The sequence below is a fragment of the Hippoglossus stenolepis genome, chromosome 12 (assembly GCF_022539355.2).
Source record: "Hippoglossus stenolepis isolate QCI-W04-F060 chromosome 12, HSTE1.2, whole genome shotgun sequence".
Taxonomy (NCBI): Eukaryota; Metazoa; Chordata; class Actinopteri; order Pleuronectiformes; family Pleuronectidae; genus Hippoglossus; species Hippoglossus stenolepis.
Genome location: NC_061494.1, coordinates 15,122,111 through 15,143,617, shown reverse-complemented (window position 1 = coordinate 15,143,617; position 21,507 = coordinate 15,122,111). Strand labels below are relative to the sequence as shown.

The window sequence follows — 21,507 nt, the reverse complement described above, 5'->3', positions numbered from 1 at the left end:
ACCACCTGAAATCAATGGGGGGGGGGCAGCCAACCAGTAAAGCGAGATGATGCTTGAAAAGTACCTAAATATATTATTTAATTGTTGCAGTTCGGATCCGTAATCAGTCTTTAATCCAAACTTTAATTTCAAAGGTTTATTAATGGAAGGAGTGACTCACTGACCTTCCTTTAGTTTCTTTGGTGGGAGTGTAAATTTAAAAGTCGGTGTTTGGCTTCAGGGGCATTTATATTTCTGTTCACTAGCAAGTCTTTAATCGAATGTATGTTTCTTTTGCTCCAAGAAACACAACTCCTTCAACTACGTTTGATATAATAGCCTTGCATTCTGAATTGACAGGCTTGGTGGTCCAACGTCATAATGCCTCTATTGACAATGGATTAGCATTTAGCTGAGTATCTGCAAATCAGAACGGCAGTGAAAGGCAGTATTATAAATGGGAAGAGGAGCAGTGCAACCAAAAAATGAACACAGCTAGAAAAAAAAACTCTTGTTACTGCAGTGTAATTGAGGACACAACACTATGAATGCCCTGTAAGTAGGTCGTTATGTAATACAGGTTAGGGTGTTTTCCAGTGTGCTCATGCAAGAATGTGCGTGTATGGGTATTTTGGGAGGACACATGCTTCTGCGTGCGCATTGTTCGCATGAAAGTGTGAATGAGCCCATTAAATGGCAGTTATGGACCACAATGGGCTGTTCCAGGTGCGAGTCCTCCACCGCACAGCACAATCGCCCAAGTCCAGCCCGATTGTGAGTCACTCTCGCTCCCATTAGCCCATCCACTCTGTTCTGTGTGTCTGTGTTCCCTGAAACATCAGAGGAACTCAGCCCTGTCACTTTCAATGATGAGGGAAGCAGCCCTGAGCACCAGGGCCTCAGAGACACACTCCCAGTAATGGGGAGATGGGGAGGAGGGGGGGTGGAGTGGCAGGCAGAGGGAGAGATAGGAAGAGATGAAAAAGAAGGGGTAGGGGTTGGTGGAGCTGATGAAGAAAATAGGGGAAAAGAGAGAAAGAAGAGCAAGAGGAGAAAAAAGGCTGTGAGAGTGGGATAATGGATTCATGAGATGGAGATACACAGACTTACCGAGCCAGCTTCTGTTTAAGTAGACGGAGACAAACACAGGAGGAACAGTGAAGAAGTCGACCACGGAGTTGACCTCCAGCCAGAACCACAGCTTATCGTTGGCTGCTATGAACTGTCAAAATGAAAATAAATATTCAGAATGACAACTGGATTTTGGTTTCACACAAAAAAAAACGCCAGCGCAGACCACCAGTCAAACTGCACGCTGCCTCTTCCCCTGGCATTGCTGACACACTGTAAAGAATGACAAAGGCTTCACTCCGCACTTGCTGAGTCATGCGAACAAACGTTTGGTTGTGTTGTGTAAGCGGCTTATGACTTTATTTGTTATGTGTTCATTCATTTGGGATGTCGGGTTCTGCGTTTGCACCGTTGGAACGCTGCTCTGGCAACTATATCACAACAGTGTCACTTCAGACTAAAGGCTGCGGAAGCACAAGTGAAAGTGTCTTTGTGTGTAAGCAAAGTTGGTCGCCTCGTTAAAATAGTCTCTCAAATGATTTTATTTTTTTTACAAAGTTTGAAAATGTCTATTCTTCATTATGTGAAGAACAAGAAAACATCCAATAACAACAATGAGTTACTACAAGAGAACATTTTAAAAGATGCTACAGATTTGACTCTCCCATATGATGCTCAGATTGCTGAGTGTGTGCTGTTTGCATTGAGGTCTGCAACTGTGTGCAGTATACAGTATCCATGATTGAATGAGTTAGTCGTCTGCTTGTGTGCATGCTCTAGCTTACCCGCAGGCCAAAGTAAAGGAGGAAGAAGACATTAAAGGCCATATCGATCTGCAACGTGAAGTCTTTGTAGAAGTTCTGGCAGGATTCTATAGGACTGAAGAGCAGAGACACAGAGAGAGAGACAAAACAACATTATTACAAGGTTAAATATCCATAAACTGATTTGTACTCACACGATGATAAACTCACATATTAACAAAACTGGGACCTGTGTGTGTGTAATGAATGTCATTTTCTAAGCTTTATGTATGTTTTTTTTATTTTCATTTTTCACAGCTGGTATACGAGTTTGCATTTCAGTATTTTCATATTGTACACATTTTTATGATCGTTTGTATTTTTTTTTTTATATATTCAATGTTATTGTACTATCACTTATGGCTCTTGCTCCTGATTTTATCTTTCTCCTTTTATGACAGTACTTGCTTATAATTTCCTTTTCTTTGTTATACACCGAATACCGAAGCAAATTAAGTGTATACAGTATGTATACATATGAATCTGATTTTGATTCTGAGTATGGCTCGCTAATACAGGTGCAATCTGTAGTAGCTGTATTCAAAACATATTTTTTTAATATGTTAAATATAAGCAAAACATTACAGAGAGATCTGTATATCTGTTCCAGAAAAACCTTCGATGATTTTAACAATTAAAGGATTTCATCAGGAACACCCTGCGATTCCTCTTGTGAAACCTAGGGGGTGACAAACCCAGCTGTGCAGTCAGTCACATATGATGAAACGACTGCATCATAAACAGAAACTGTTTTTTAAGAGCAGCTGCTTTGCTGTGACAGTAAATTCAGCGTCTGTCAAACACAAACATTCCAACAGATATTTTTCTCTCCAATGAAAGAAAACCGACTGTATAGCTATCTCCATTTAACGTGTTTTTTTAAAGCAACACCTAAGACGATGACATATGAGCCGTAAATTATCTGGATGGTCATGTGATCCATCTTCATGTTTACCCTCTGATGATTAACCATTCGCTTGTGAGTGTTCGCAACAAAAGGAATAAGAGGCTGCACGTCCACCTCATTCTTCTTATGGTCACGGGCCTATAGCTTTCTGCTCTCAAGTAATGAGGAAATCCCACAGCGGTGGGGGCTAAAAAAAACCATGAATATGCAATATGGTTTGACTGGCTATAGGCGACCTGTGGGAATGTATGGGATGGCAAGGGAACACACACGAGGCTATTAAAAGAGTACACAGATTCCAGTCCCATACATTCAAATTAAACATGAGGGTATACTTTGTATGCACGGAGCCCATAGTGGCACAGTGGGAGATCCAGAGTTTGGTGCATAATGAGAACCTCCAGAGGTAGAGAGAGCAGCGAGGCTTAATCATCTTCCAGTTAACATCAAACATTCTGGTCCATTATAATGGATGACTGCGTAGAGACGTGCCAGACGAGACGTATTGCTCCGAGAGGATGATCCAGCTTCTAATTCATGAGTGTGATGTCTGTCTGGAGCAAAGCCTCAGGATTGATGTGATCTTTAGGATGATGTAAAACCGATGTCCGAGATAATTAGAATGAATCTGTTTATAAAGCCATTGTTAGAAAAAATAAAAGTTGTTTTATTTGGCTAAAAGGCATTTTCTCAGACTTTGGACACAGTATAATTCGCTCGTGAGCCCTTTGGAGGAGAAAACATTGATCCTGCCAAAATACTCAATTATTTACTCGCCACCAGTGTCTACACGTGAGTCTCCAGGCATCAAACTAAACAAGCGTGCTAAAACAAACCTGTCATGAATCATACATACAGCCTATGCACACACACAAACACAACATTGCTTGAGTGACTTAATGTCCTCTTTTCTTAATATAGTCTCCAGGCATCTCACACACACACACACACACACACACACACACACACACACACACACACACACACACACACACACACACACACACACACACACACACACACACACACACACACACACACACACACACACACACACACACACACACACACTCCCCCGAACTGATTTGAAAGTACAACCTCGGCTAACCCTTAGAGATCTGTGGGCAAGAGTGGGCACATACACGTAATACAAATGCACTTACATGCATATATGAGTGTATATATAAACACACAGATGGCGCACACTGAAGACACCATTTGGAGTGGTCACTGTGGCGATTCCCCTCAGGCACAGCTCTGGCCTAATTCAGAATAATCGCTCAGATACAGTCACGGGACCCAAAGCATCTTCAATAACGGCCAGCACGGCGGCACACGACAAGGGCTTTTAATTGGTCCTAGTTATTTTATAGTAAAGCTTATCATTAGCTAAAGTAGAGGGAGGACACATTAAGCAGACCTCCAGTTGTGAAGCTCAGGAGCACAACGGTAAATAGAGATCACCAGTACAGGACAGGAGAGGTTCCCCAAGTCTATGAATGTGGAGCTTTTAAAACTAAATACAAATGGTGACATGGATTCTAAAGTTAAACAAATAGTCATCTACAGTTACTCCACATATGGCATCGCATGATGCTATAATACTTATTAAACACAACTCTACACAGAGAAAACTAAATAGTTGGGGCAAAAAAGCAAATGTATGAGTAGATTCATGACTCATCACCTACACACAGACTGCTTACTGGTGAGTCATCATTTTCCTACAGTCCCCTTATGAAACAACATTTAAATTCACTGGATCCAGATTTTCTATTTGGATCTGCACCAAATTGCACACACTCAATATCAGTCCTCTTAAAAACGCCTGTTTTTATTCATCAAGGTTCATGAATTATTCTCTGAGAAATCTAAGAAAATGTGGAAAATCCACACCAAAATTGATCCATAATTTATCCAGGAATTTTTGCGTAAATGCTAAGAGACAAAACATAACCCCATGGGCAGAGGTTAGAATGACTTAACGCAACGTAAAGGTGTCCCTTGTAAAGACGAAGCTACAGTGAATTATTACCATTCGCTGCTGTTTCCCTCAGTGATACCGAGAATTATATCGTCTTTCAGCTCATTGTTTTGGTTTTACAGCCCAAAACTTCGCTGGTTTAGTTAACTCTCCTTCATCAACTATGTTTCTAACCACAGGAAGCAGCTTTTGTCAGTTAAAAAAGCTCCATAAACTTTACTGTGCACTGTCTGGAGCATTTAGCAACTAAAGACCAAGGTATCTCCTCCAGGAGTTGGTGAAAAAAATAACATGAATGTAGATTTAGATTTGATTAAGATGAATGCAACACACCTACAACAACAACTATGGCCTATAAGATTTAGCCCCAGTGTCCATGGGCTCCTATTGGATGATTCTGCAGCACATGTCCAGAACCGGCATCAGTGCGACTACAAGAAGTTTGAGTCTGATCTCTGATCTCAGAGTTCACTCATCAACTAACTGGTCAAATCTGAGCAAAAACTAAGCATTATAATCTTGTGTAATTTCAGCTATCAAGTATTAGACATGAGGTCATGAGGTCACGGTTAAAAAACTGTTTGTTCCTGTGCCACAACAAAGAGAACTGATATGAAAAGGAAATACAAAGATGCATTAAACATGTGTGTACACTTGTGCATGTGTGGTGTTTAAAATGTATTCCCCTATGGCTACAACAACTAAGACACAATATCACAGTACAAATTAACTTGTTTGTTCACTTATAAACACTTTGTACACTCACAACACATATATAATGAAATAGGTCACATCGAAGTGCACCCGTAACATTACACCCTTAAACCAAGTAGCAAGGGGTAGACAACTACAGCTTAGTCTTACAAATGTGAGGCAGTTATAGTATTGCAGGGCCTTTGTATTAGATTTCATCACAGTGTACAGGTGTTTCAATGTCACTTTAAACGCCAGTGTCCTGCAGAAAATAGATCTGACCACCACAATTCTCCTTGAGCCCCGGCACAGCCTGGGGTTAGGCCAGGCTTCCTTATGGGGAAGAGGAGAGAGGTGAGATCAACAAAGAAAGAGAGAGAGACAGAGAGAGGTTGTGCGCGGGGAAGGAAGGAAGGAGGACATGAAAGTGACAGTAAAAAAGGAAGAGGACAAAGCTCCCAGGGGAACTGGAGACAATTTGCCTCATAAACTGTATATAGCGCAGAATGCTTTTGTTTCAGGCCACATATAGATTGCCTACAGATTCAATCTTCTGTGATAAAACTTTACTCTTCTTATGTGAATGCTTGCACCACAATATTCCTTCTTTGACCCCATTCTAAGGTTAACTGTAACAAGATGCTTTTACATTGTTACTGTACATTTTTAATGTATTGGTACTTTACTTAAGTAGATTTATTCAGAAAATTAGGGAATAATATACACTCAGGAAGTACTTTTACTTTTAATACCAGTATATTTAAATCAAGTACATGATTACTTTAACTCATTTGGTTGTTGATTTATTATGTGCTTCTTTTATTAAATTTATTGTTTATCTGTTTTATTGATTTATTGATGATCTGGCATTTGTACTTTTGTGAAGCAAAAAACTTTGGTTTTGAAAGACGCTATAGAAATAAAGTTTATTGTTATTATTATTGTACTTCTGCTTTTATTTAAGTACTGTCCATATATTTGTACTTTTACTTCAGTAAAATGTTGGGTACTTCCCCAGCCACCGTCCTAACCTCGCACCAACATACACACATGTGCACCCTCTTGTAGTCTGACACACACACAAGAGAACAGGGACTGCCTGCAGGAAGGCTGCAGAGCACGTGCTATTTTCGGGACATAAAATGTGTCCCACACGTTAACCTTGTCTGATGAGGAACTCTGCCTCCGGACAAAACGAGCAGAGAAGGTAAAACTCATTTGTTTACAAGGGCAGAGGAGCATGTTGGTGATGATGTGCTAAAAATAGTCCTCAACACCTTCAGTCAGTCGGTAGGAGCCAGCCCTTGATTAGCCTGCACACGACCTTGGCTGTAGCTGCAGGAGCAACAGAAAGGTTGCCCTCTGAGCAAACAAGAGCAACAACACACACACACACACACACACACTTACTCACTGCTGCCGGCTTGACTGATGCTCACAACACACAAAATCTGACTCATTCTTCCCATCTCACAAATGTCTTATTACTCGAGTAAACCCATAAGCATCTTGCAGATTCATCGTCTCATTCGTCAGTGCACAAGTCGGTTGCATACAAACCAGATACAACCCCCCCCCCCAAAAACAGAAAGACATGGGTGCATTTAGAAAGTGATGTGAGCTAAATCACTGAGTATCTGGCTTAAATGCAGTACTTCCCCTGAGGGCAGAGCATGTACGTGCAAGGGACACAGTGTGTGTGTGTGTGTGTGTGTGTGTGTGTGTGTGTGTGTGTGTGTGGGGGTGAAGAAGCTGAAAGAAGGCCAGGTTGGTACTCAAATGATTGATTTAGGTCAAGGCACCATTACTAAAATAAGAAAAACTTCAGCACCTACAAGGGCCACGGACAAATAAAAAACCCCAAGGGAGCCTAAAAATAGACGGTTCCAATTTTTCATTTGAATGCAAATGACGTGCATCTTGCTTCAAGCTTTTCCTCCACAAAAGATGTTATTCATTTTTGAGTAGTTTGTGAGAGAAAATAGAACATCACTAACAGGAACCAAAACTTCATAACCTTTTACGCTGGATGATTCAGTAAAAATGTAAATAAGATTTTAGATCTAAGAAGAGCAAGGAAAAAAAAACTAAAGAGTGATATATTTGCAGGAGAGAAATGACACGCTCATGTTTGGTTCATTTATTCCGGAGCCGGTAGTTTCAGTACAATAGCTACACACACATTTCCTGGCTCCGCTCTTCAACACAAACCAATTAGGAGATAAAAGCTTCAGCCATATGCAAAAAGAGAAAAGTCCTTATCAGCACGACAATTAACTTTGTCGAGCGAATGAAGTTGGCGCTGCCAGTTTTATTTCTACTAATTTCAGGCACTTTCAAAGCTAAATTAGCACAGAATCCCATCTATAAAGTACATTAATCATGTAATAATCGCCTCATAGAGGAAAATAAATGTTTCCCTTAGGACCTAGATACATTTGAAATATTCCTTAATTCTGGAGAATAATTGTTTAATTTTAATTCTTATCTAAATATAACAATAATGGTTTAATTTTCAAGCCGGCCTCAGAGTTTCTCAAAACATTTCAAACATGAAAGATGGCCACTAATCAATTTCCAGTTTGGGGATGTTGACTATTAGTTTGGATAAATGTGTCACCTCACCAAGGAGGTTATGTTTCCTTATATCAGTGTTTACGTGTCTGATAAATTGGCAAGATTACGCAAACACTACTGAGCAGTTTAGCACGAAACTTTGTGGAAGGATGTAGTATCGGTCTCAGAAGAACCAATCAAACTTCGGTGCTGATCAGGATGGTCTTACAGGGTGGATTCAGGAATATACCTTTTTACTTCCTTTGACATTGTGAGATATTTTAGACATTGTCGTTGATTTCTCAAAGAATAATTCATGGATATTGATGAAAAACAAACTTTGAGTGTGTGCAATTTGGTGCAGATCTAAATAAAAATCCAGATCTAGTGAATTTAATTTGGTTTCATAAGGGGACTGTTGAACCTTGGCTGAGGTATAAACTCTACTGAGCGTCATTGATGTTTTGTCAGTCTGCCTCAAACCAGCGTCCAATGTGGTTCACATGTGGAGTCAACTCAAACTCAACTAATCACAGGATCGTGTGATAGAGGATATGTGATTTTAGTAGCTTTGAAATTAAATCCTTAAACTAAATAAAATTCATAAATATTAGTAATCGTGCATGATCCATGTGCTGAATACCGATCATGGGAACTGTTAATGATTTAATTTGCTATCCGTGTAATCATGTCAAATTCTGAATGGGTCACATGCTGGAAGAATTTGTTTAAAACGGCTACAAATTCCAAAAAGATCATGAAGGCACTTTAATCATTAGAATATTTATCTGGGATTTATTAAGTGAACTGAGTGTTGTGAGTGTGGCTCATGCTGAGCTCATGCGGTGGTCTAAAAATAGCCCTTCCGCTTGGCATTGTGGGATATGAGGCAACTGCCACAGCAAATGGCCTTTTTATTACCATGGTGACTTTGATAAACAGACAGGACGGAGAGGACAAAAAAATATATCAGATTGGCAAATTATCCGTCCGGTAATTTCTTTCATTAAACCTCAATCAGTGTTTCATGCGGCCAATCTGCGTTTACCAGACGACAGCCGGGGTAACTTTACTCTCATGATACAGGTTCCACCATCGCACACTAATGCACAGCTTCGACACATGTGGGCCGCGCACGACTCCAGCGCTCATGCTCGGATATCAAAAAGCAATTAACAAGACTAATTTTCTTATGTCTACAGGGAGAGGCTTGATGTTTATACAGCTCATTCTCTATGCATGTGATGTTGACATTTCATATTCTCCCTTTCGCAGCGCAAACGTTGATAAGTCACTCATTTAGAGAAAGAACATCTCAGTGAGAGAACGAGTGTAGTCTCCAGTTGGATGGTTTTTTTTTTGTGGAAAATTTGATTGGGGAATGAGTCATTTCTCACTGCCACACTTTGTGGATTTAAATCCGAAGCCTCTCGGGAATGGTGTCAACTGCAAATTAAGTCTTCTAAAGGTTACATGGACATCCAGGCCTCGCAGTATTATCTACACCCCAGGAAGGAGACATCCTCATATAGGCTACACCTCATTGCCACAAAGTCTGCCAGGCTTGTCTAACGGCTAATATTTCTCACCTTACCCCATTAATTAGTCATTAAGGCTTCTTTTTTTTTTTTCAGCACTGGCAGCGATCACACACTAATGATAGAGTTACACACACAGGCCACTGCGTGAGGTCACTAAAGCTGCTGTCTGACATGCACTGAACTATGGACATTTTCCTGAGATTTTCTGTCGGGAGAACACGGGTCACTTGCATCCTGACAACTTTTCCTGCCATCCCCCTCGTAAAAATGTGCAGAGAATTTCCAAAATAAGTCCATGTGAGAATACAGCAGGAAAATTACTAACAAGCGATGAACGCAAATATCTCAGGACAAAAGAGAGGTGCCAAACTGAATTTATGTCCCGTCTCCTGAACGCTACGACTCAGGTGCTGAATCGCCTGAATCTTCTGGTCGTGTCTGTTGTAAATGCGTCTGACACAGACAATTCTCCTACTTCTTCTTCATATGTCAAAGGTGAACTCGTAAGACAGAAGCAGCACTGCGCGCGTGTGCCTCTGCAAGTAAACGTGACTATGCAAGTGTGTGTGCGCATGTAATTGTCTGCGTGTGTGACAGGGAGGGCTGGAGAGAGGAGGGAAATAGACACAGAAGTGGAGCAGGAACAAGGGCATCCCTTTAGGAGCGGCCTGCAGAGACTCTGTCCTACATTCCCTCTTCATTTGTTTCATGGGGGAGCACAGAGGAGGAAGAAGACGGGATAAAGGATGAGGGATGAGCCAAGGTATTAAAGCAGATTCAGATGTGGGCGGGAGAGGATGCAGTATCCGCTCATTTGAAAGTATCACCAAAATAGCATCAGTTTGGCAAGTGATGTGTGCTGCAGAGGAACAGAAAGGGCTGGGCTTCATTGTGCATTATTTTGTGTTGCGCAGAACTGTGATAAACAGCCACTTTGTGAAAACAAACAGATGGCCGGTCATTCTCAGTGAAGATACATATCCATTCAACAAAAAAAATAAAGAAAATGTCAGAAATTAGCAACTACTCCTCAGTTGCCAAGTCAATGACTAGTATGTACTCAACTGGGAGGGCATCCAATTATAAAATCCTTCCTCTCAAACTCGATGTACCTGCTTCCACAGAAAGCAGCGCTGTGTTTTTTTCTGAGAATCTTTGCTGCAGGATATTGAGCAACAGGGCTCCTGCCAGGAAAGCCCCACTTGCAGGAAGGTGGAAACGAAACAGCTCCTGGGAGACTGGTGCCTGGCTGCCACAATGGTATGCTCCTCCAGCATTTTTTTCCCAGTGTGCCTTTGTATGCGTGTGTCTGTGTCCTTTCCCCGAGGGACTACCCCGTTTCATTGAAGTAGACATAAAAACCCTTTGTGCAGATCCACCTTCGTGAAGTCCATCCCACATGCACTTATTCCTGTATCTTTTCCACGGTTACCACGGGAACTCAACCATAATCCATCCCATTACTGTTGCCTTTTTCACAGATGATTTCAGAATGATGGTCACTTCATCTTATGGTCAACACGGCAGTTTGGAGGAGAAGGGGATGAGACAAACCATTAAGCCAGAGTAGCTCACCAGTCTGCACCACGAGACGCTCAGTATTTGGTAGAGAGTAATAACTACCATTTAAATGGTGACCTATAAATCTGTGCTCATTCATTTTCTCAGTCATTAACATTTAGCGGTAAGAAAGGTAGATGGAAGGTCATCTGTAGAGCGGGCTTAGCATTTGAGTAGGGGGCTGTAAATCGGGACATTAACTCAGATAGTGTATGCACACACAACCCCACACACGAGGTGATAATCCCAGAACAAGCATGTTCCACTTTGTTTTATTTTGTGCTTGTTCAGCCACTGAGAGACATGGACGGGACACGCAAACAGTAACAAGTGGACCAATCGCTGCTGGAGATCCCAGCTGCTGCACTGAAAACACGGCTATAACAGAAGCCTGGTCAAAGCACCCACAGCTAAACCTGCTCCGGGTCGATCAGTAGTCCCCCTGAGTGAAGTGACAAGCTCGGGCTAATCATGATGATGAGGGTGGAGAGAGCCTTACAGCTTAAGGGGAGCACAGAGAGATCAGGGCAGTGCCTCGGGGGGAGAACGACTAGAATTGAAATACGCTCAGAGTGCACTGGAACATACATGAGAAAATGCAGAAAGGCAACAGCGAGAGAAAAGTACATATTTAGACCAAAACCAAACAAAATTTGTACTTTTCTCTCAATTAATTCTATTTCGATTTTTGATATTCCTACAAGTCTTTTAATAATTTGTGGTTTATTGATCATGGAGACGGCTAATGGTTGATAGGGGAAACAACTTTACATCCGTAGTCATCATTTATACACTTTTATAACAAGAAACTTCATCTAGTGACTCATATTCTAATACTAAAAATGGGCCTGAGGCAGACAGGGACACAAAGAGGGAGCAGCATAGGGATGTATAGAGAGATAGAGATGTGGAGGAGGAGGTGAAGGTTTTTATCCTGAGGTACAAATGGGTGACAGGATTCGTGCCAGGAATAATTTCCCACTGCTGCTAAAGATAAGACCGTTACAAGTGTGAATGCACTTTAGATTCACTTCTCTTAAGAGTTCTCTCGGTTTTGGATTCTCGGTTCCCTCGGGGACATATTTTCAGAGTTCACAGATATTGTATTAAAATGAAAACAAACTTCAGGAAGCTAGTTGTTACTTAAATATAATATTCTGCACGACAGCCAATACAGAGCAGTATCTTACAGTAATATGGTCGCTGGATTATGGTTCCTTTGCCATCAACATCCCATATTAGGCACTACAGTAAATATTTGTGACTTTATTTTGGTCACTCACTGGTGCATGAAATAAAGTGCAGTCAAAGGCACAGAGTTAGTTTTCAGGGGGGCACGGTGAAAACAGTTTTGCTGATGTCATTGCCAGAGGCACATGAAATAATTTGTGGAAACTATAAATCCCCTCTTTTGTTTTAATTTGGAATCTGTGCACTCTGAACCACGGTACTCCAAAAATAATGAATGACTGAACACTAACTGGATTTGTAGCGGCGCCGTCAGCAAACATTCGGTATAAAGCAGCAATTTATTGTTGCCTTGTGTGTAAACTTTCACCCCAAGTCGGGCCAGAAAACAAAAGAAAATAATTTGATTTGCTGAGGAATAAAGAGATGTTGATTAGGACTGAACTCACTGGAGCCCTTTTCAATATCACGGTACCAATCAAAGGAAATCAAGCTGAATCAATTTTAAATGGATTAGCTGCGGTTGTTAGTTGCCGTTTATTGCCTCCACCAAGGAGGTTATGTTTTCATCTGAATTTGTTGTATTTCTGTTTGTTTGTCTGATAGTTAGGATTTCATAAAAAAATACTCTACGCAGTACAATGAAAGTGAATGGAAGGATGCAGCATTGGTCAGGGAAGAACGCATGTGGGTCTGAGTCAGGGGGTGGATGCAGCATTTTTATTTCCACTTTCTTTAACATTGCGAGATTGGGCATTGATTTTCACCAATATCCCGGTGAATAATTCATGGGTCTTGATGAAAAAGTCAGGCATACTAATATCTAGTGTTTAGGGAGTCTAGACTCTGTGCAGTTTAGTGCAGCTTGATTGAATTTAAGGAGACCTTAAATGGGCCTTGACGGAGGTTTGTGTTCTACTGAGTGCCATTCTAGTTTAATATTAATCGGGTTGGCCTGCTGATCAAGTTAAAGTTATTGTAAATCTTATTTCAAGGCCTCACTTACGGATCCATTAGAACTTTTCCACAGGTGAAGAGCAAAAAGCAGTGTAACATGCAAAATGTACAATGATATGAATATATATACACCTGTGTGATTAACACTAACTGGGACATTACGAATACAACAGGGTATTAAAAACCGTCGGTTACCTTCATGAGGTTTAATTTCAATTTCCTAGCTGTTGCCTGCACCCAACCAGTACTCTGAGATTATTCATTGAGTATTGATTGTCAACATGACCTGTGGCGGAGGAAGTTGCTTAGCATCCATCGTCACGGTCGGGTTGTATAAGAAGATTATACACTTTTAAAGCTAATTAGTCTAATCTGTTTACCCGTAAGAAACTCACAAGACTTCAAAACATCAAAAAAAAAAAAAAGTGGTGTGGATTGTGTGAAAGTAACTGCAGCAGCTATCGGAGATGTGCCAGGTCTGCAATCTGTCTTTGGGCGACTGCCAGTGAGGGATACGCATAAACTAACAATACACACTCTCATTTGCTCACACACTGAGCAAGCTCCCCAACACATACAGTATATCCCTGCCTCTGTTACCATGGAAACTGACAGGCCTCCCATTGACAAATCCTCACGTACAGATGTGTGTGCCTGTATGTGTGTGTTTGCATGAGTATGTGTGTGTGTGTGTGTGTGTGTGTGTATCATCATAGCTAGTGAGAGCTTGTGAGGGGGTGTGAATATGTACATTTGCATTTCAGAGATTGCAGTGTGTGGAGATGAGTAAGGACGCATGTGCACCTGTCATTCACACACAGTATGTAGGTCAGTGTAAATGCACACAACAAAGAGTTGCAAACTTCTTTAGATGTATATCCCGTCAGTTATATTGCTACGATAGCATGTGTGAAATGTCAGCTGTCGTGAATTTGATACTTACTCTGAAGAGTCTATAAAGTATATTCCAAGGGCCCCAATGCTGAGTGCAAAGACTAACACCACCTGAGGAGAGAGAGAGAGAGAGAAAAGAGGGATTACTTCAATGCATCGAGCAGCAAAGGTCTTTAAATTGTGTAGTAAACAAAGTGCTGCATTAAGTTGGGGTGGACACAATAGGCAGAAACAGTAGTTACTGAGTCTGTAATTAAGCAGCCCTGCCTCCTGTGGGTTGTAAAATGGTGGACGTTTTTAAAAAGCACTGAATAATGAATGCTCCCCCACGTTTCAGCAATGGTAGCCTATTGAATACAGGCAGTGTATAGTGAAGCCAGCACAATCACCGGGACGCATTTGTAAAGCTCGACTGTACAAAGGAGCAGATACAATGTGTGTCGGGGGTGTTGAAGGGAAATGCTTAAAGAGATCCACGGTTATCAAGTGTTGACATGTACTCCTCAACTATGCTGAGTCCATGTTTGCATTGTGTGAGATTGTGACCCTGCTGGACTGGGGTCTGGATAATGTTCCAGTGACAGCACATGACTCATGAGGTAAAGCAAGCTGCAGCACACAAAGTAGAGGGGCCAGAATCTTAACACGTTTCTTCGACCTGTAGAGTGGGTTATATACACGGTTTCAACAACTCAACATTCTTCAACAATAGCTCAACAAGATTTCAGAGTATACAGCAACAAGTCAGCAGTAACAGAGACTATATTAATTCTATATAAAGTAATATCTTACAGAATCACATTAACAGTGTACAGAATGAGTTGCATGTAGCATAAGCTAAAGTACAGTAGAAATAGTATAGTGTAGACAAATATCATATAGTGTATAGTTTAGTATAGCACATAGTATACCATAGTGTATAGTATAGTATAGCACATGTTATACCACAGACAAGTATAGTATAGCATATAAGTATAGTGTAGTATACTATAACATAATGTAGTGAAGCCTAGCGTAGTGTGGCGCAGCGTAGTGCGGCGTAGCGTAGCATAGTACATTATAGTTTAGTATATTTTAGTGTTGTATAGTACAGTATGTCTATAGTATATTATAACATCTACATATCATTTCTGCAGTGCAGTGTTGTATAGAATACACAAGAACTAAAAACTGCTGTTTATGTAGAAAAACAAGAACTTGTTTAAATATTAGTCGTGAAAAGAAAACATGAGTTTCCTCTTGTTCTAGACTGTCGGGGAAAAGTGCAGCATGTGCCACAACAGTATCCTCCAGGAAACTGCACTGTTAGCTGGAGTTCATGTCACCATCATCATCATCACCACCCCTGTCATCATAATCATCATCATCTTCACAACAGCTGACCAGCGTGGTGATACATAATAGTTCCTCCCCTGCGCTCCTCTCTCCCATTCAGCCATCGCACAATAGGAGCCCACCGTCCCTGCTGATTGTGACATTCATTATTGATGACGGGAGCTTGATTACTTTCATGTGATGGTCCTTTGGATTGATCCAATGCATTGTGGCTGAGGTATAAAGTAAACACCCCCGTCCTGTTGCATTTTTAATGGTTTGCAGCTTGACTGAAGGACGATGGTAACTGAGGGTACAGCGTCGTCTTAGGCTGGAATAACCTTCCAAGGCAAAGTCATCAGCGATGCTCCACACAAAGGGAGTGGGGCGGAGCTCAAGCAGAGACTTTGATAACATCAGACCTTTTGAATGAGAGGTACTTCACGGGTCTGATTAAGAAAGGGAGTATTTGTCTGGAGGACATTATCTGATCCCAACACTGCCCTGTTGTCTAGATGGGAATTTAAATATCCTATGTGTCCCACAAGATCTATATACTTATAGTGAGTTAGTATTTTGCAGGTGAAAGGTGAACACCAAAGCCAAACTGCATGGAAACACACAATAAGCAATAGCAGTTGAATGTTAAAGGACAACTTCAGCAAGTTGGCAAATGTTTACAAGTTGTATAAAGCATTTCTCTTCAGTGGGCACGTGACCCCTGGGGTTGTAAACTAAAAGTTTGAAGTAGCCAACTCCTCATCTCTCTTTATGGCTAGTAGCTCAAGGCTACATTAGCCACCATAAGCATAACACCCCAGAATCTCTGGTCATGTTGGATCGTGTGCACCATTTTTTGACAAGGAAGAATAATGCATGAAATAAAAAAGGTAATAATATGGCTCAGTCTCATCTTTTCTTGATACTTAATTTGAGTCTGAACATTATTATAACTCTACCCTCTAACCCAATGCTCAATTTATGGAATGCTAGAGTTTTCAACATAGACTATAAAGATGGACGACATCACAGCTCCCCAAAAGTGAAGCTAGTTTATAAACCCTGTCTCCTCCATGTTAGTAGAGAGGACATGGACCAAAGTACACGTCCCATATTTCTTTTCAAAGATGGTTTCTCTTTCATTCTAGTTAATTCTTATCACACCGATGTATGTGTGATAAGAGTGTGCTAATTGTTTCAGTAAGTTGGATTTTAATTAGTTATTTGATACAAAAAAAAGGGGGAGGGGGAAATTACATGATTGACAGCTGAGCCTCACTCGTGATTGGTCTAGCACGTGTATCGGCAGGATCTCGATACTGCGGCTCCGCTCTGGCTCCAAATAACATAGAAGGCGCAAGATGGCAGCTTCCGTATCTCAAAATTTGTTTTGCTTTATTTAAAAAGGAGGTGTCGTCTATCTTTATTTACAGTTTTGGTTTTCAATACAACCATATTCCTGCCTACATTCATCCACATTTATACTTAGAGTACATATAGGCGGATATACCCTGAATTTTCCTCGTAGCTACTTTGTGTTTGTACCGTTCGTGGAGGAGCAGAGTCATAGGGGCTTAGAAAGAGAGAGGGATGAAGAGAGAGGACTGGAGAAGAGGGAAAAGGGACTGAGCAGTGGTTGGTTGCTGAAAAGTCGAGCAGTGAACAGTAAACACCCAGCGATGAGCGAGAGGAGATAAGAGGCGTCATCATCTTAAACTGACCCACTTATTCAGCTGTGAAAGCCAGTCCACCCCCACCCCCCCATCCTTTCACCCTCCATCACAAACACGGTCTCTCTCTTTTACTCTCTCTGCCCACAATTTGCTAAAGACAACCGACTGAGCAACCGCCACTGCAAATCAGGAGCAGGGCAATAATGGTCGGGGAAACCTACAGGAATGGAAATGGCTGAGGGGCATTCCCTCTGCTTACGAAAGAAAGTGAGAATTTGAAAAAAAAAAACATGAACATGGCAGCAGAAGAGGGTACTGCTAAGAATAGCTGTTGCTGCATAATAGCTGTGAATGACTTTATGAGGCCGCTTGAGTGAGTCACGTTTGTTTGCAACGAAGGAATATGCTGGCATCATGTCTGCATTCGGACGTGATGTCTATGTTTTCTCTTTAAACGCCGTGTAGGTTTTCATCACCGTATCCCTGTAAAGCTTAATCCGTCAGATGTTTTTCGAGGTGCACTTCAGGGACACAGGAGTGGACTGGAAGTGTTTAAGAGGGCAGCGACAAAATCATGTGTGCGTATGTGTACGTGTACTTCAGTGCATGCAGGTTTCAGGTTCCACCACTTCAAGCGGGCTAAAGATGGCAGCGCTCACATGACACCATCAGAATTGTAAACACGTATAATAACACCAGCATCCATAAACACACGTGCGAGACTGACGCTCTCGGTGTATTTGGCAGTCTGGAGAATTTCAGGAGCTCGTCACGGCTCGCCTGTTGAAGTGCCCTTAAACGGAGCCAAAATTTCACACACAACTTCATCCTCCGACAGGGATCCTGTCGACTTACTCTGTCCCTTAAGCGCAGGCCTACCTTACGACAGGGGGAGAGCAGAGGGTCACAGGCAGGCGATGCAGGCTGACAATGTGCCGAATAATCACTTCACATTAAGGCCAAATGCACCAGGTCAAGAGAGAAGCACCTCAGAGGCTTCAGTCACCTTCACATTTCAGTCCAGAGTAATCAAGATGGAGAAGAGACTTTTATTCCTGTGTGACGAGACAGCTGAAGACGCACCACACCTCAGAAATGGACTAAATCTTGCATCGATGTATCCGTAACTTAACATGTCGATATGTTATATCACGAATAAGTACTTTTTCATTGGGATACATTTGAGAAAACCATTTAGAGATGATAACCAGATGGAAATATCTTGTGTTTGACTTTCCAGTCAGTAAAACAGCGTGCACCGAAAACTCATTTGTGGCCTCACCTTGAGAGGATTGGTTTCAAAGTCAGAGATAATATGGTATAGTTGGAGGTAGAAATGTTCCAATATGCTGAAAAGCTGGGTCGGGTATCAGCGAGTATGCAAATCTATGTAGCTTTACATAAATAAAAGTGCAATTTTCCTTTTGCAGAAAGTAAAAGTACAGCAGTTGTCAACATCGACTTTTACGAAATGCCAAGGTTGGAATACCTCTATTGACTATTATCCACGGTATGCCACATCTTTCAGAGTGCAATTGGTTTATGCTCCATTTTTGACTATTTTCTTACTTCCCATGCAAACAAGATCTGTTATAAAGAGTGTAGTTCTTTTCGTACATTTTATTTTTTATCTAAACCAGCATTGCACCAGTATATTGAAGAGGGTATATTATATTATTATAGTAATAAAATCTAAAGCTCGGGGCTAATGGGGCCAATCATTTGGGAGCTGATCTTCAAGCTATTGTGCCAGAGCTTCTAGAGGTCGACATCAAAGTCAGGAACACAAATATCCTTGTGGGTAGAATAGTCAAGTGACAGATGGGAGAAAATACAAATGCGAATATTTCAGTCTTTTTTTCTTTTTCTTACTAATACTTTCGAAGTATCCTAATGGGTTTCCCAAGATTACATGAGCGGGAATCCTCAGTGAGGAAGTCGAGAATGGCCGCCAGTACCGTGTGGCATCAGGATAAGCTTGTTCATTAATCCGGCCTGGCTCGCCGTGTCAGCCAGAAAGCGGAGCTCCAAAATGTCCGATTGATGCCTCGGCCACAAAGGATTTCAGAGGTCCCGAGCCAAGGCACGCTCAGGCCAAACCAGGGTACTGTTTCTGCCTGGCTCTGGCCTGAATCCCTGCACGTATACAGTACATCTGTCTTTTAAAGCAGGTTTCAAAGCGATGAGAAAAGCTGCAGTCAGTAAATATTCTATTCACATACGAGGCGGATTTTCCCAGAATAATTCACATGTCAGTGAAACAGGAGACAGATGAGACTCTGTATCGTTCCCCCCACTCATCAAATTGTCACAATGTTTGCAGAAAACATTTCTATCCTTTCCGAGTGTTTGCTTTCATAACAGAAAGACTCAGACACGGGTCGAGCGTCAGTGCAGATTTAGACACAAAGGGAAACAGAGTCGCACGTCACCGCACAAGGTGAAGAGAGTGAGCTTCGAACCGAGGGGATGTCAACAAATGAAATCTCCATTAAATCAGCACACATCCTGAACTCTCAAATCCCTCGTCCTCAAACTGCAGGGGCTCTAAACCACACAGGTGTGTACTGTAGGTATGATCTGACGTTCTGTCAGAAAAACACTCTCTGTATTCCACTCACACTCTTCAGATCTCAGCCTGGACTACACCGATTCCCACTGGGTGACTGACAGCTGGAACACAAGCATAGCAATTCATGCCAGGGATTTTAAAAATTGCGAAACATGGTCGGCTGAAGTGAACTGACTAAACCATATACTGTACATAATTTTGTGATCAGAATATAAACAGAAGACAAACAAGTAGCAAGCAGTAAATACCATGTATGTGTGTACTAATTTGCCCAGATACACATAAAAGAAGACAATGTATTTATAAGTCAGAATATATTTGGCAGCCCACAATGAAATCACCCATTAGTTTGTGACCTTTAACAGGTTTTAGATATGGGACCTATTTAACAAAAATAACCAACAGAATACGATGAGGTTGTCTGACTAACAGCAGAACCGGGAACATTATAACAAACAATTCATAAATTATAAGAGGAGCAAAGGAAGAAAACAAGCTGAAGTAAGTTGTGTGCTGGTGTGTTTATGAGTTGTTTTTATTGTGGTTTTAGTGAAGTCTACTGGGGGAGAGAAACCGAGGGAGCAATGAGATAAGTACTACACCACTCTTCTCCTGTAATGAAATGTCTGCAGGCACCGCTGTGGCAGTAAAGCCAGGCACATACATTTCATCTGCCTCCTGTATTTCTTTCCAGTATCTGCTAAACAACAGAAGGTAATTGAGTTTTGATATCTGATGTGTCTGGTGAGAGTGGAGAAGGGAAAATACCACAGGTTCCAAATGATGCACATTGCAACACCCGTCCTCCCCCTCCCCCCCTATATTCCATTACCCAGCCCTCCCACAGCCCTGCTCCTTTTGTGTTACCATCCAAGGTCAAGCAGTGACTGTCTCTGGGGCGCAGAGCAGGTAAATAGAGGAATCGGTAGAAGGACACCAACCTGTCCTTCAAAATTCATTTTTATGACAGGATGGACTATTTCTTTCTATTAAACATGCAGTTAGAGTTTATGCTTTACAAACAAATATGAACGTATATAACCTTTATCTAAAAAAGATGGAAATGTCGAGCTATTCAAAATTTGAATGCTATGTTTTTCCAATTTAGTCACAGAGAAGCAACCTGATATATAGATGACTATCAAAAAAAACAGTATGGGTCTGGAAAAGTGCAAATGCATGGGCTCAAGCTAGTGGCACATTTCTGCATTTTGTTTTTCTCTGCTGAAGATGGCGTGAAAACGTTTAATTTCTCTGAATCAGATGTTGCGTAACTTTGGGAATTTGCCTGATTTTGATGCATGAAAATACAAACATGGTGTGAAATCTAACACTTTCAGGCCGCTGACTCCAATTAAAATGAACTTTGGCATTGTCACCAGAACAGGTGCAAGCCAGCGACAAGCCACAACAAGCCAGCCCTAGATTTCTGTGGACAGCCTGAGATAATGGGCTAGTTTGCATGATTTTTATGTAACCCACAACAAATGAACCTGATTGTACTCGTTAAGAAACAACTCACAATGTATTATTTCAAGTTAGACTAGAATAACACTCATTGATATTAGTTATTTTTATCAAGATCCATTCATTATTGCCTGGGAAAATAGTGAAATTGTAAAAATAAAAATGTAATGGGTCCTTTCTTGGTCCATGTCTGATCTCTCCACCAAGTGTTGTGAGAATCTGTTCAGTAGTTTTTGTGTAATCCTGCTGCCAAAGAAACAAACCGACCAACAAACCAAAACCATAAACAGAAAACATAACCTCCTTGGTGTAGGTAATAAATCAATGGAAAACCATAAATAAACAGAC

General features: G+C 41.3%; 1 protein-coding gene across 25 annotated transcripts in view; it reads right to left on the bottom strand.

Moving 5' to 3' along the window:
• The window catches only part of kcnma1a (potassium large conductance calcium-activated channel, subfamily M, alpha member 1a), a 140,258-nt gene that overhangs the window by 64,061 nt on the left and 54,690 nt on the right, over positions 1 to 21,507 (bottom strand). For all 25 annotated transcript variants that reach the window (XM_035172181.2, XM_035172182.2, XM_035172183.2 and 22 more), the window contains exons 3-5: positions 14,183 to 14,244; positions 1,836 to 1,929; positions 1,090 to 1,201 (exon numbers count right to left, since the gene is read on the bottom strand). In XM_035172181.2, coding sequence (XP_035028072.1) covers positions 1,090 to 1,201; positions 1,836 to 1,929; positions 14,183 to 14,244 — 268 coding nt within the window. The remainder of the gene's footprint in view (positions 1 to 1,089; positions 1,202 to 1,835; positions 1,930 to 14,182; positions 14,245 to 21,507) is intronic.